Source organism: Pleurodeles waltl, chromosome 3_1 (genome assembly GCF_031143425.1).
Source record: "Pleurodeles waltl isolate 20211129_DDA chromosome 3_1, aPleWal1.hap1.20221129, whole genome shotgun sequence".
Taxonomy (NCBI): domain Eukaryota; kingdom Metazoa; phylum Chordata; class Amphibia; order Caudata; family Salamandridae; genus Pleurodeles; species Pleurodeles waltl.
In genome coordinates, this window is record NC_090440.1 from 1,695,924,040 (window position 1) to 1,695,941,225 (window position 17,186).

A 17,186-nucleotide genomic window follows, 5' to 3' on the forward strand; every position below is an offset into this window, starting at 1 on the left:
TCTCTTAAATCACAGCACTTTTAATACTTAAAAGTCAATTACATTGAAGAAACATTTGAACTGAACAGGATTCCTGCCTTTTAAATCTATTAAAAGATGGCCTTTCAGGGAATTTTGTTGTAAAGGTTTCGTCTCAAACATTTTATCTACGTTCAGGCTAAGGTTCGCTGGATGCTAAATTGTGAGCACAGTTGCCCAGTCTCTTAATAGAGATATTTGTGCGATACCCCGTTAGTTATGTTTGAGACTTAATTCATTTTAGATTTTCCCAAATGCAGTTTTCTGGTTTTCTGTGATTAAAATCATGAGGGTATGACCCTTTTGAGCAGAGATCCTGTCACTTTTGATTGACTGGTCTAAAGGCAGTGAAGCACACCTTTTATTGTTTAAAGAAAAAAAAACTTTTTAATTATTATTATGTTTATTTATTTTAAATAGTCACAAAATATTAAAAGTTTAATTTGTTGTTTTTAGTAGCCAACATCTGTATGCAAAAGCATGACAAGGCTTAGTTTCAAGGCACCACATCTGATATTTGCTTTACAGCAGTATGTGTTTTTAAATATTTTGAGGAAGAACATTATAAGTTCAAATCTGTGAAGTGCACGTTTGATAAGTGAGGTTCTTTGTATTTTGTTTGTTGATTGATGGACAATGTGGTATTGATTGTTAGTACTTGTCTGTGAATTGTGTATGTTTTAATATTTGATTAATTTACAATTTTAGAATCTTTCGTAAGGAAAAAGAAACATTTGTACTTTAAACTAGTGTTACTTGATGCAAAAAATAATAAATTAAAATAAAGGTATGTGTAGATTTAGAACTCCTTTTTTTGGCTTCCGCCCATGTGTTAATTATATATGTTGTGAATTTAGGGTCGTTTGTGTATGACGTCCGTCCCCTTGGTGTCAGGGTAACCCTAGAACCTCTTGTTGGGATCTGCCACCTTTATATTCAGAATGTTTTGAGAACGACCCTTGGTGTGTAACATATCACCCTTTATGTCTCCGGGGCCAATACAGAAACCCCTTACAGTATAGGATGCTGCAGTGTATATATCATGAGTCTTATGCACAGTTGGCTCTTGCTCACTTCTTTTTCATCTTATAGGTGTTGAGCATTACAATGAAGTGAAAGGAATCAGCATTACTGAATTTTTACCCCCTCATTTGGCCATCTATGTGGATGTCCCCCACAAAGAGGTCTACCAGAGAATTCAAGAGAAAGGCTCGGTAAGTCACCCCGTGATCATCTTTTCGATGGAGAATTTTATCTACATATTTTTAGCATAGTTAATGCTTTGTGTTTGAGCAGGGGTGAGAGTGTTGTTACTTGTTTTGTATTGGCAGCTTTTGCCTTGCCCTCTTGGCTGGATCATTTTTCTGTGTGTGAGAATGTGACAGGCGTGATGTCATTGCGCTTTGTGTGCTTAATGTCTGAACATTGGGACTTGAGGAGTGTAACATTTAGTGCAATTGTTTATGCTTGGGACTATTGTAAGTAACCAGGCTTGAACTACACAAATTGTTTTAATTTTTTTCTCAAGTCAGTCATGCATTTTTCCACCACTCTGCTGTTTTGATAATAAAATAACATTATCTAGAGGCTGTGTCTGTTATCTTAAGGACTGCTGCTTTACTTACTGCATCTAGTTTTTAATTTACATTATTACCATTATTAATGTTGAGAATGCCTTCCCTCCTGTTCTCACTTTTTTCTTTTCTCCTCCGTGTGGTGCTCTAAACCTGCTGTAAATAGTTCCTTCGTGAAGATGATTTCTAGGAATAGTCCTACCTTCCTGGGATGTTCGCACTCGCTCATTCTGGGTGTGAGATTAGAGTGGAGGATGGAACTGCTACACAAATGACAGAAAAGAATAGCCGATTGTAGGAGTCCAGTTGTCTGACTAAAAGTTTATTAGGAAGTGAGCCATAAGGCTAATTTCATAGTCCGCAGAACCACCCTGGAGGTTCAAGCCGGCAACATTGTCTACAAGTTTCAAAACTGACAAGCAGTGTTTGTTCTTTTCTTGGTTATCCTTTTTCAATCAGCCTATTTGAGTTTATTTTAACTGGAAGGCCAAGTGAGGCGTATCTTTGTAACTATAACTAATGTAATTGAACATTACTTGGTAACTGTACCATTTTTTCAGGCCTTTTGAAAGGGCTTAAAATTAGAACATGTTTGGAAGATCTGCAGCCTTTGGGATTCCTGAATAATGTTTAGTCCAAGCGACATTTTTTAATGCTTATGATTTTGAGAAAGAAAGGGTGATTGTATGAAATATTTGCTACACAGGGACACTTTTGTGTTTTTTTTGGCTCAGATTAGGGAACACTGGACCATCCGGAGCATGTGTTTTATTAAACGGTCTTCTTCATGACAAACCTTGGCACAGCCATTAGGGCTGGCTCACTCACTCAAAGCACCTCTTCCTTGTGAGTTTAGCACTATGAGTGGGACAGGTGGTTGAACGCAAGAATGTGTCAATTAATGGATGCATGGATGATTCCTATCTTTCTGAAGTTATCCATCCATTCATGCTTTTGGTTACTCATTCATGCACTCATGCATCCATTTATTCACCCAGTGCCTAAGCTATCCACAGTAACATATGTGCTTCTTTCTAAAGAATGAAGAGGCCCCTTCAATTATAAGCCAGATTGTGTGGAATATAAAAAATATATAAATTAGGACGCAGGTCCAGGAGGCACAGAAAGAAACAGGGTCCCCAGAAACTAGACACCAAGGAGAATACAGGGTGTGGTGTGTTTCTCCCACCAGGGTTTCCTACCCAGAGCCCCTATCAAACCTCAAATTTTGAGAAACAAATATTTGCCTCACATTTCTGAAATGAAAAGTTCTGGATCTGCAGGGAGCAACTGATTTCCTACCAACTATCACCCCCACCCCACCACCCCAAAGTCTCTTGCTAAAATGTATTCCTCACTTGTGTGGGTAGACTTAGTGCCTGCAACAGGAAATGCCCAAAAATTCAGTGTGGAAACATCAATATTTCGTACCACAAAGATTATCTTTGCCTGGGTATCGATGGCCACCTAGAGAAGCCTACCTAACCCATACATTTCTGAAAACTAGACACCCAGGTGAGTCCAGGGTAATATGCCTTGATGGGACCCACACATTTGTTTTTACCAAAATGCCCTGCAAACCTCAAACTTTACCTAATATTGCACATTTTCCTTGCATTTCTGTGACCTTAACTTCTGGAATCAACAGGAATCCACAAAATTCCTTCCATTCAGCATTCTTCTACTTATCCCAATAAAAATGCTGCCCCACTTGTGTGACTGGGCATAGTGGCCATGACAGGAAAAGATCAAACCAAGGCCAGTGAGCGTTCCTTTGCAAGGCCTCTCATGATGTTACTTTGATCATTTCCTGTCATGGACTCTAGGCCTCAGAAACACAAGTGGGGCAGCATTTGTATTGGGAAAAGTGGGGAAACACTGGGTGGTAGGAATTTTGTGCATTCCTTCCGATCCTGGAAGAATACATTACAGAAATGCATGGAAAATGTGCGATTTTAGTGAAAGTTTGATGTTTGCAGGGCATTGTGGGTGAGAGAACCCACAAAAGGTACACCACCCTCCACTCCCCTGGGTGTCTAGTTTTCAGAAATGCCTACGTTTTTTAGTTTTTCTTGCATGGCTGCTGAACCCAGGACCAAAGTTGCAGCTGCCTCTTTTGTTGATGTTGCTACATTGTGCCTTGGAACCCGTCCTTTTGCAGGCACTAGTGCCGCCCACAGGTGCCATTTTTATAAGGAGATGTGTGGGAACTCAGGGTGGCACTAAATTTGAGGCTCCCAGCAGATTCCAGTACTTGGAGGGATCCACGTGAGCCATCTTGGTGTCCTGTGGTGTCTAGTTTACAAAATTATCTAGAGTTGGTTGATTTTCCATAGAGACAGTGTACACCCTGGCAGAGAAAGACAGAAAAGACAAATATTACTACATAACCATTTACTCCTCAAGTACACCCACATACTGGTTTAATGTGGCACAAGAGTAAGTGAAGAGTTCAAAATTTACATTTTATTAATTAAAAGATTTAAATGTAAACTCACTGTTAATATTATAATTAAAAGTTAAAAATACTGAACCACTGACTCTCAGCTTTTGAGCTGTAAATCCATGACAATGCACCAACTGCTTTACAGGCCATTCACACATCTTTCATGCATCACACGAAAAACATTCATTCTGCCAACCACAGGCCCAGCACATCACAACACTCACATCAACTCACTGCGCCATTCAAAGGCCCATCACTATTATATGCCCAGAGGACTGACATAGCAGTCACACCGCCTGGCAGCTGACGGAGGGTGTGGACTGGCATTTGGCTGGTAAGGTATGTATAGTGAGTAGCCACAAGTCAACACACACACACCGCCAGCCAAATGCCAGCTCACACACACACCACCAGTGCACACAACACCAGCCAGATGCCAGTTCAGGCACAACAGTCACATTGCCTGGAAGCTGGTGGAATGTATTGATTGGCATTTCGATGTCGGTGTGTGTATGTAGGTACTTGCTGCTGGACACAACACGCGCACACTGTCAGCTTAACCCCAGCCAACACACACTGCCAGCCACACGCCACTCAGACATCACTATGAAGCTCCACACATATTTAACTTCTAAAACACTCCCACAATTGTCAAATTATTACACTCCCACCCCCACACATTCACTCACGCACCCACTCACACACTTTTCCCCTTCCCCCCACCCCCAAATAAAAACAGTACATTTTTTCAAAAACAAAGAGCCAACCTATTGGAAGAAGATGAAATACCAACTGACTGTATAAGCAACAGGTGTAACTAAGCACATCAAACTACTGCCAACCAGGTATCTAAATAGAAAATATGTAGCAATACAGACCACAGTCCTCTTTGGACACAGACTGTACATCTCCAACAAGGAAAGCCTTTTTTTTTTTTTTTTTTCTCTGAGTGTTCGAGGAATGTATTCAGGAAGGTGGCACTCGTTCAATCTAGACACATCCACCACCACTCCCACTCTAGGAACACTTCCCTTCTTAACTGCAAAAGGACTGCCTTTTACACACAACGGAAACTGTACAAACATCATCTTGGGATCTGCGGCATCATAACATAAGCAATAACATAAGCATTGAAAGACGCCAGATGAAACAAATGAATGGCCAACTTCTTATACCAGATGTATAACTTTCAAACAGCATTGTAAGGCTCCAACCTTTGATCTAGTGTGTCTACACCTCCCATGTTCTTGTCATAGTCTAAAATGCACACAGATTTGCGCACGTCTGTTACCTGATCCCAAACAGCCACAGGTAAAGTTCCTTCATCATGAACAGTTGTGAGCATGTGGACATCTCTTCTGTCTGAAAAAGTCAAAGCAAGAAGTTCATTATTACGCAAGACACTGCTCTGCCCCCGTTGACAGTTTTTACACAGGCTTTTTTGGCTAACCTTTATGGTTAGAGCGAATTGTGCCACATGCCACAGTATCCACCTTAGACAATTCCTTGAATAGTTGCACACCTGTGTAGAAATTGTCCACATATAAATGGTGACCTTTATTACAAAGTCATCTGGCAAATTCCCAAACAATTTTTTCACTAATTCAGAAGGGAAAGGGCAACCAGGGGGTGAATTGAAGAATCTCTACAAGTGTACATCCGGAATATCCTGTGGCATTTACACACTACATCTACATCTTAATACCGCAAAGTGCTCTATTGCTTGGGAATGTATTGCCTGAGAATCAAACAGCCTTTAAACAGGACCAGAGACTCATCCACTGATATATCTATCCCTGTAACATAGATCTCAGAGAAACAATCTACTAGATGGTCAAAAATAGGCCGAATCTTGAAGATGTGGTCACAGTCAGGATGATCTAGTGCCAGTGCTGCAGCATTATCCACAAAATGCAGCATCCGCTGCAGAAGCAAATACCAGTCTCGGCTCATGGTCACTACAAATGTAGTAGTTATCATCAAGGGGCTAATATAAAGACAGTGATCGCTGCCTTATCAACCCCAACATCAAAGTTAAACAACAGAACTGCTTAATCTCATTAATATTTGTGGTAGTCTACTGGGTAGCTCTAGAGTGGGGTCTTAAGTGTGGCCCTGTTGTCCCTCATAAAACTGTTCTTCTTACAAATTGATCTGCTCAACATTACCATCCTAAAACAAATCATCAATAAATGGTTAGAAAATTGATAGAAAAAGGTTTTCTGTAACACAACTAAAGGCAGGCAAAACAGGCTACACCATATTAGGAGACAACCCAGGGTTCAGTACTTCCAGTGGAAAGCCTTCCAGCCCCTGTTTGCAATCCAGCTTGTTCTTGCTGCACTACCGGCATATCACTGTCCTCCTCTAAAAGTGGCACTTCAGCGCTAATAGTTGATTCATCATCAGATGGTTCTTCTCGGACAGAAAATTCACTGTCCGAATCTTCAGCTTTGCAAGAGAAAGACCCCTTTACCATCACCATTACCTCCACTCTGGTTATTGCACAGAGGGGCCTGGCAGTGATACCCAAGGGTGGTAGGGGATGGGACACGAGACGTGAAAGCCCCACTGGTGAGCAGTGGGCTAGGAGTGAGAGGGACTAGCAGTGATAATGACAGACAGCAGGGCATAGTGTCCGTGTGCCAGAAGTAAGCATTACTAGAATGGGCGGGATAAGCATTCACACGAGGGGGGCTGGTCATAGAACCAACATCAGCGAGTCACACTGCAATGGTGGACGTAGCAAAAGCAGTATGTGGTGAGGGATGGCGGGCCTATCTTTGACACTAAGAGGCAGCATGGAACAGCACTGACACAGGTGAGTAACAGTGAAGACTGGAGCTGCAATGACAAAGGGAGTGTTACATTTTTGGGAGCATTATATAAACATGACTTGTTAGATCCTTCTAGTCCCTTTGCCTAGCACAGGTCTGAACCAACTTCACAATTCTGTACACACAAGTTAATTCTTACACATCCCCTCTCAGGTTACCTGGAGATTATGCTTATTAGGTATATGAAAATGACAGACTGCCTGTCACAGGTGCTCATTATTGTTGCAAGTTCTAGCAGCCTTCTGCCACAATTGTGCAGACAGAAATTCACAATTACATTTTCAAAGGCTTTATTTCAAGCATGTTTAGTGCAGAATAAATTAAACAAAATCATTGCAGACAGGAGTTGAATCGTAGCAAGAACCTAAGCATAACTTTGAATATTATGAAACCAGGCAGCATATTCTATGCAATGCATTGTAAGTGTACCCCCAAGCCCAATCTTTAGGGTTCAAAAGTACTGCTATAATGAGGGTCTCTGTACTTCATAAATCTTTCCAATTTGTAGTCCTTTTTGCGAAAAGAGGCTGTGTTGTGCGGGGGCAGCATACTATGAGACAGACAGTCATAGTGACCTTGGATGGCTCTGTTCAGAGCTGTGCTGCTCTTCTATCTGGGATGGCGAAGTCCCCATCTTACTTGTGGAGGGGGCCTTGTACAGCTTTTGCATTCCATTTGAAGCGTTTATTTTGAGAAAAATAAACGTTGTGATCGTGAAGACTATAAGAAAAATACTAGGAATTTCCTTCCACACTAATATTAAATCTACATATATTATGATTGCTTCTAAATATTGCCTAGTCTAATATTTAGATGAATATATGAACTATAAGCATACTGTCAAAACATATGGTAAATGTAATGCACATTGTTGTTCAATGAAAATAAGTGCATGAGCTGTTGCAAATGAATAATAACTAACGGTCTAAGCAGATGTACAGAAGCTGCTCTTGCATTTTTTTTAATGATTATCTACAGGAACTCTCATAACAAAATTAAATGTGTGTGTTGAAAACACAAGAAATTATATTTGCAGTCCCCCAAAGGGCAAGACTATGCCTGTGGCGTTGCAACACATACATAAGAGCACTGGCTTGCTTAATGGAACACTAAAAGATGCCCTTCGGCTATGTATTCTGCACAAATGGACCGAAGCGGAGGTAGGCCAACGGACAGCAGTAGACGCTAGTGAGTAAACCCAGCCCCCCCCCCCCCCAAAAAAAAGCTGTTCTTTCCCATCTTCCCCATTCTTGGCACCCACGCCATGTCTCGAACTGCCTCGTCCCCTCCTCCCCGTTTTGTTGGGCCCCACACGGACATCTAATGCCCGGGGGAGTCAACACACCCTATGGGGTACGACGTAGGGGACGTGAGGGTACAGACAGAGGGGAAGACTGGAGGAGGTAACCTCTTCTGGAGGGAATCTGAGAAGCAGGTTGTGGGCTGAACCACACATAGGCCCAAAGTACAATGGTACAGAACAACACCCGTTAAACTTCACACCATTTAATGTTCAACAAGTTATGAGTTATATCAGGTCTATTGGTGTGACCAGCCACACACAAATACCAGCTAATAATAAGGAGCGGGCACAGACAAATGAATGACAGTTACATACTGTACAAGGAAGGTACTGCATAAGAATGAATGTAAGCAAAGCTGTATATACCACACACGTGAGAAGGAAAGGAACCGAGGTGCACGCCTATGATGTTCTACTACTTTATTTCTATAGCGTATGAAAATAATAAAGAACCCCTTGACCAATAAAGAGAAGGGTGCATGAGCTTGTCTTCCCAAAACGTAATGTCAGTCAGCAAGATGAGTGTTTAGGGGGAAATCATTCAAATTACTGCATCATAACAGCGTTAGCGTCTAAACACAGCAATTCACTATCAGTCTTGAGAGGCAGCACGATTATTTTTTTTTTTTTTTTTTTTTTAGACCATTGATCCTGAAAATCATTTTGCCTTAAGTGAGGCATGTTTCGATCGTAGCATAGCTTTTAGCATAGGTTTATATATATATATATATTTTTTTAGCCTACACTGCAGGCTGGTTTAATCTGTCGTGTCTGGAGAGATTCTGACTTCTAAAGTGGTTCAGTTTTGCTTCCCCTGCCCACCTTTCACTGATTAATGTTCATCGAGCCCCATTAACTAGTTGTGCTTTTCCATTACTCTTCTGATTCCCACCAGAAGGCAGCGAGGAGTGTATTCACACTTGGGGGAAAACCTGTAGCACAAATACTAACTGCTCACATTATTTGTGTAATAACCAAGAGACTGTATTATTTACATTCTTTTTCAATCTGTTAGTTCTCGCTTCTCGGCTCACTTTTGTCTTACGTGAATAATGGAATTTGTTTTTAATTGTTATCCCTACTGTTGCATTCCTAAATGCAATAAACCTTTTTTTTTAATTGAGCAATCACACTCAAAACTTGAAACAAAATTCACTTGCTCTTACAACCGGAAAATAACACATGAAGATATTAAGACAAAGAAAATAAAAATAAAATGAGCAGGGGGTCCAACTAGTTAAGCAAAACGGCTGAAAACGCTAGAAATGTTTTAGTAAGTGAACTATATATAGAAGTTCCCATCGTTGAGACCACTTGCAATGGTAACACATACCACAAGATGGTGCAACTGCCACACAATACTCAGAAGAAAAGGAGTTTGAACAGCAAATCTGCTTGTTTTGTTTTTCGATCATACAACATTGTGGGGGCTGCTTGGTTCTTGCAATATGTTTTTACAATGGTAACAAGCAAAAATATGTTTTGGTCTCAAAATGCACACGTTGCTAAAGTAGTACTTGGCACCGAATGAAACTCCTTTGTGTGCTGATGCGCTCCTTGTAAAACAGTAACATGCTGTCACTCACAGTGAAGTTACTAATGACTGAAGCGGACTAAAAGTACAATTTTACTAAAATCAAAAGGTTTTGTATAACCCAGAACTAAAACAAAGTCTCGAGCAAGAGGCAGGTTTGAGCAAGTAAAACAAAATCCTCCTTGGTAAGGTATTTTCGGCGAAAATAAGTCACTCCCACGCAAAAATTACACAAAATTGTAGAATATGAATGCATTTGTGAATCGCCCCTTAATCCAATGCATTAACCGTCCACAGCCCATCTACCTCTATTATCACTCGTTGACATTATGCTAGTCTTTAACACTGTACAGCGCTTCGCTTCCTTTTGATAGGTTAGCGCTATAGACCTACCGCATGCACACATACAATAATGTACGCTGAATGCATGGTTACATAACACAAGACGCCAACAACTGAAACAAGAGACGCAGTGGGCACCTCATATCAGGAACACACAGCAAGATGTCACATGCGGGTCGGAACAAATGAGCAGAGAGCATTCTTCTAATGAGGCAGCAAATCAGGTCTGCATGGAAGCACATGTGGCAAAGTACACAACGCTGCCGAGGTGCTAGCGGCAGTGCACTGCACATGTTCAACAAAAAGCTTCCCAAAGAAGTCAGAGGCTAAATGTGTGAAGGGTGCCTGGCACTGCGGGGCTTAGTTGACTTCCACTAGCACTCACTTGCAGACTGTTGTCCTCTCCAACTCAGGCGCTTGACTTTCCTCATGGTTGAGACACGTTTATGGGCCTGCTTCCCTGTACTAAAAACATCGGCTTCAGATGGTGGCAAACATGCCAGATGATCATCTTGACCACCGTGGGCATGACTACACAAGATGGTGGCTTCCTTCCATGGTGGACGTGACAGCTTTCTGTTTCTATTTTAGTGCTTTGCTCTCTGAAATTTGGATTACTTGGTAGGGCTTCCTGAGATGCTGGTTGTTGCCCGGCAAAAGGAACCCAGGCTTGATCCATTTGACCTTCATCAGTAACTCTTGATGCAGAAAGCCACCAAGACAAAGACATGGACCATGATGCACGTTTCCAGGATATGGAGTACACCAGCGTTGGGAGAGCCGTTTGCCAGAGTCAGAGCGTTTGCAGGTGGCTACCTTACTTTACAATAGAGATACAGGTGGACTCTAGAGACCCCTTTCTGCTCTGGCTAACCATGAGACAAAGCTGAACCAACCCCCAACTTCACAAGGCACAGGTGACTGAAAGATCAGCATAGAGGACTCCACAACATTTCAAGCAACAAGATCCTTGCAGCCAGCAAGAGTCATTAGAGGAATAAAAATGACCACCTGCAGCTGCAATGATTCTGGCGTTACCACATGTACGGCAAACATCTTTGATCCGTCAGCACATTCCCTTATATTGCATGTATCTATTTCCATTCAAACCAGCCTATCTCTGTTATTGGGGTGTTGCTCTTATCTGGGGATGGTTTTCTTACTTTTCTTGGTGCCGGTCAGGTAATGACAGCCCTACCACTAGAGCTTATATTCTATTAATCTACAAGAGACTGATATGAGCTATTGGGCAACAAAAACCCTCAGCACACAATAAGGTCAATAATTTGCAAGTCGTAGAAAATCCCATTATAGTAAGGATGCGTAGAAAGCTGTGTGTGAGAAAGATCCTCTTATTGACATTTCATAAAGATATTCAGCAGCCGACATGTTTCGTCACCAGTGTGACTTTTTCAAGGCTAATGGTAACGTCCCAAAGGCAACAATATGGAGTGCAATATTCAGGGCTCTAATGATGTAATGAGATAGTATATGTCAAAAGAGGCTATCTTTGTAATCAATAAGGTTGTGATATGAAGGACTTCAGAGTACGGATTTATCAAGGTTTGGCACTTGGACATATTGTCTTGTGACACGATTATTGGCTACTTCAATAAGGTAACTCAAACAGTCCTACTGGTTTTCACTATTGTTACACTAGGGAGCCTTCTCGAAAAATGTCTTCTCTCAATAGAAGAGGTTTCGGCCTTGTGGCCACTTGCAACCTTACTGATTACAAAGATAGCCTCTTTTGACATATGCTCTCGCATGATACCATTTAAGACCCTTAATATTGCTGTCCATATTGTAGCCTTTGTGACATTACCATTAGCCTTGAAAAAGTCACACTGGGGACGAAACACATCTCAGCTGTTTAAGATCTATATGAAATGTCAATAAAAAGATCTTACCCACAGAGAAGCTTTTTACGCATCCTTACTAGAATGGGGTTGTCTATGACTTGCAAATTAATGACCTAATTAAGTGCGGAAGGTATTTGTTGTCCAATATCTTTGTTACAATGACCATCCGTGTTTAGAAACATTAGACTATAACCTGAGAAGTTAGCAAGACTTGAGAATACCCAAACACTCAGCACAGGAGAACGCTGGTCACAGAGAGCAACATTATTAAACAAGTATTTGTAAAGTCACCAGGTCTTGCAATGTGAGAACTACTGGCCTTGCCAATGTCTTTTAGCTGTGTTGTAGAGCCACGTGGCTGCTGTTCAGCATGACTAAAAGTCACAACAATAAAGCATTATGTTCGGGAAAGTAAAAAACAAAAGTGCCATGGCACTGCCAGCACTGGTTGCTTCATAGCGCTTTTTTTTCTTGGGGTGGGGGCAACACAGACAACGGGAGGGTGCAGGGTGGGAGGAAAGAGACAATGGGAGACTGAAGAGTGTTACGGGAAGAGTCAAAAGGGACAGTGGGAGAGTAGGAGGGAAGAGACAACACAAGCAACTTTAGAGAAAACAAGGACAACAGGAGGGAAGAGAAAACATGCACAACGGGATGGTGGGAGGGAAGATACAGTACGAACAATGGGAGGGTGGAAGGGAAGAGACAACACAGACAAAGGGAGGGAAGAGAACACAGAGAATGGGAGGGTCGGAGGAAAGCGACAACAGACAAGGGGAGGGTGGGAGGGAAGAGACAACACGGACAAGGGAGGGTGGGAGGAAAGAGACAACAGACAAAAGGTGGGAAGAGACGACACTGACAGCTGGAGGGTGGGAGGGACGAGAATCACTGACAACAGGAGGGTGGGAGGTAAGAGACGTTGGCTGCCCAAAGACCTTAGTGGATAAGATTCAGTTCACTTCGGGTAGTGCACTGATTCTTCTATCTCGCTGCTGGACATCAAATTATCCATGTTTTTAGGGCTCAGGACTCTGGGATTTTGCTTCCCCAGATTTTATTGGAAAAGGATGCTGACGAAATTCTGGAATATCAGACTGGGGTCTGTTTGTAGTGGCAAAGCTGTTTGCTCAAGCACTTGAAGTAGAATTACCAACATGTCTTGCAGAAAATTTCAGAGCAGCTTAAAGGTCATTATTTGTTCCATTAGTAGCCAAAAGAAAGATCTAAGTGTGGGTGTTGTGTGCAAAGTCCTCTTCAGGTTACCAGCATTTCTGCATAGCTCTGTAACTGTTGGATTTGTTTCAGAGACACATTTGGAAGGTGAACCTACTTGCATGAAATCCCCATGCCGATGGAGGCTGAATACAGAAATCCAAGTTCGCAAATTATATGTTCCCAGAGCATTCTGCTTTAACTATATAAGTAATAGAACTGTCTGACACAAACCAGTCTCACTGCAAAAATGCAACATCTTGCTTACTGCATCTGGAGAATCCTGTGTTACTGGCCATTGACATGTTAGTTAATCTGGTACAAATGTGCTAAACAGAATTAACTTAAATCTTCAGTCTATTGAAACACAACCCACTGTCCTCGCCCTTCCTGAACGAGGGGTAGCAGGTTGAAATTTATGGGATGTTTCCCAGTCTACCTCCGCTTCGGTCCATTTGTGCAGAACGCCTAGCTAGGTTTTCTACTGGGGAGCCATATGGGATTTCCAGGTCATTGGTATCCTTTTGTTTTGTCAGGACATATGCTAACTCTATAAACTTCGTAGTATATTTAGTTTTTTTGGCGTTACCCTCAGCAGGCAGGCAAGTGGATCTACCATTACCAGGTAGCCAGTTATTTCCGCCATCAGAGCTGATGTCTCAGTCAAAAATTTTCAAGCTCCGGCAGGCCCGTACTATATGTCAAAAGTCTGCTTCAGAGCCTATGCATCGTGGGCATTTGGGATTTACGCCTGGGTACATGCGATAAAGCCACTTGGGGGTGAGATTAGTCTGATTCAAATAATTAAATTGTTCGTCAACTTCGAGCACACTCCAAATAAGACCACTGGTATATAAATAGCACTTTATTCTTTTCGTAGATCAAATATCAAAGCTTGTACATTGCCTCAATACCACTGCCACAATGCCAACACGTGTTTCGTCAAGCGACCTGAATTGTAGCTGACTTCGTCAGGGCTGGAATCAAATTAAAAAAGAATGTGCATCAATTTAGGGAGGAGACTGTAATTCTAATGATAGACCTGTCACCCGAGGCATAGTCAAACTACTTGGCTTGAAAAAATATATAGATGTGACATTCTTGTGTTATAGATTAACCAAAAATAATATTGGTGCATTCACAAGTGCAAGTGAAAATTGTTACGATAAAAAGGGATGAAAAACGCTGTGAAAAGATGAATCCCCCTCCCCCAGTGAGCATTCACATCACAGTCTCCCAGTGCGTATAAGTGTACATCAGTCTTATAAACGGTAAGTATTTAAATACCTTGTGGTTCTGTATGGTGTTCATAACACATCTCTGGGTATTATTATAGTCGTAAGTGTCTTTATTTCAATGTCATAAGTAGACACCCATGTGTTTATGGGTCAGGAGTCTGAATTCCTGTACAACTCAGTCAAATTAAATATGACCATTAATATCCAGATAACTTTAACACAATATCTACATTTATTTGTGATGTAATATACAACATACATTTAACCAAAACAGTGGGATGCTAAATGAGGCCAGTGCTAGAACATCCATGTAACAAACCAAGCATACTTTGCCGTTCGTGACTGTCTTTGGACACGTACTCGTAATACATTTAACAACATGATATGGTTCTCCGTTTAGCTCTGTGAATGAGCTAACAACAATACACGGCACCCGTAATAAAATAGCACGATTGGATTGGTCCAAATCTACATTGCATCCATCCGCAAACCTATTGCATGAAAATGACATACCATAATACGTCAACTTAAATGCATGCCCATACACAGCACATAGATAGTTTGTGTCAACAATACAAAAGGTTGCTACAAACATTCATGTCTATTAGCACATAACCAGTGCTGTAACGTAACTTCCACAACCGCCGTCTTACATGTATAAAAAGAAAATGTTCCATATCTTTGTAACTATTTGTGTGAATCCCACTATATAAAGTTGTACCTAATCCATTATGCTCCTCTGATAACATTAAATGCAAAATCAAATGATATCCCTAAATACTGCAAATAACCAATATTCAAAACATACCTGGGAGAGTGCGTCTGTAGGAGTGTGATGTCAATCTAAATATGATGGTGGGCAACATGGGCCCCATCTTAGAATTGTCTGGCACATACGGTATGCCGCCATGTAAGCACGCCGTAATTACCCGAAGCTTAACCGTGGTCTAATGTCATGTAGATCAAAGAGGGACTATAATGTTGTCATGTGTACGCTGCCATCTTGTAGTGTATACTAATCCCTAGTATCCATACCTGAGTCCGGGCTCACATGAAGGGCCATATTTTATGAACACATTTTCCCATTGACACAAAATGGGTAAAACCCTTTGATACTTCTGGCCCCGAAATGCAGACGCTCACCGTGAGCCATCAGTAGCTTACATTCTTGCCACAGTGGGTAGTAAATTACAAGTACCTGAAGCGTAACCGTGGTCTAATGTCATCTAGATCAAAGAGGTACGATAAGGTCATCATATGTACGCCGCCATCTTGTAGTGTATACTGATCCCTAATATCCATACCTGGTTTCGGGTTAATGTAAAGTGCAGACGCTCACTGTGAGCAATCAGTAGCTTACATTCTTGCCAGTGCAAGTGCTCACCGTGAGCAAATGGTAGTCTATCCTCAGCTTATGTATCAAGTCCGAAGAGTACCCGTATTTCAATGTTTTTTTAAAACACCACCTTTTAAATCTGGTTCTGTGCAAAGTGTGAGGGCTTACTGAGGGCAATGAGTATCTTACATACTTGTCTCAGCAAGTTATAAAGTGTAAATGCACACGGTGAGGTGACGATATACTGAAATAAAGCCCCAGTCATTACATAGACGATAATAGCCATAATGCATTGAGTATTACTAAATAGTAATCTCACCCCAGTGTCCGTCCTACACTCTACAACCAAAGAAACATATATAAAATGTGCGATAGCCGTCCACTACATCCTGCTTGTGTGCTTGTAATACATGCCCAAATAAGCAGCAGTTACTATTTTCTCTATGGATCATATATTGTATGTAAGTGTAAACCATGTCAGTTGTTGCCGCTGTCCTCCTTCAAGTGTATATAACCAATGATGCCAAGAGGAAGGTCATAACAAGATGGGGAAATATCAGTAGTATTGAATCCTGTAGGTGGAAAGAAGAGCCAATAATTGTGCATCAGCAAGTAACATGAACTATGCCACCAAAGCATACTTATTATTCATAGGGTAATATTATCGGCCCCAGGGGGGACCAAGGCATATTGTTTAGGCAACAAACACAGTCTTACTACAGTGTCTCACTAGGGATTGCCAAGTGATGGAGATAGAAGACCAAAATCATATATGACCCATGGTCTATATACTCCCATGGATTATATGACTAATTTTCTTCTAAGGTTTGATAATAGTGCCAATACAGCATTTGTTGAGACCAAACTGTACTCAGCTGTTTCATTAACCTATCTCAAAGGTCCAGGGTCTCTGCTTCGTGTCCTTGTACAGAATGATTGTTGAGCACAGCTTAGTCACCCAAAAAATAGTGTAATTCATGATCCACTTTTAAGCCCTGTTCAACTGCCTTAAGTCTCATAATCCATAAAGCCTCCGTTGGCAAAGTTGTAATTCCTGATTACCACCCCTAATGCTTGGCTGGACAGTGTCAATCTCATGAAATGTGAAGCCCTTATGTGGACCTTGTTTGACACAGGTGCGAGTATGTATGGCAAATGTGTACCTCTCATCCTCCTTTGGTAACATATACCAATGTTTAAGTACTTTACTAATATCCTGGGTATTTTTACTATATATAGATATGAGTCTAATCTGGTCAGTGAACGTCCTAGTCTTAGTTTTGTAATTCGTGAGTGTGTCTTCCCTTTTAAGTCTGAGGGCTCTATTATACGCTCCCTTGACTATGTTAGCGTCATATCCCCTCATGAAAAATCTCTTCTCAATATCTAATAGGTTAACTCTGAAATCTTCTTCTGAGCTGCGTTTCTCCTTGCTCGGACATTCTCGTCATATGGAATAACCTTTATTTGATATCTGGGGT

At 41.4% G+C, this 17,186-nt stretch overlaps 1 protein-coding gene across 1 annotated transcript in view; it reads left to right on the plus strand.

The window, feature by feature from the left end:
* NDUFA10 (NADH:ubiquinone oxidoreductase subunit A10) overlaps positions 1–17,186 on the plus strand; it is a 150,727-nt gene that overhangs the window by 23,015 nt on the left and 110,526 nt on the right. Inside the window, exon 5 of the mRNA XM_069225506.1 lies at positions 1,111–1,232. Within this exon, the coding sequence (XP_069081607.1) occupies positions 1,111–1,232 (122 nt within the window). The remainder of the gene's footprint in view (positions 1–1,110; positions 1,233–17,186) is intronic.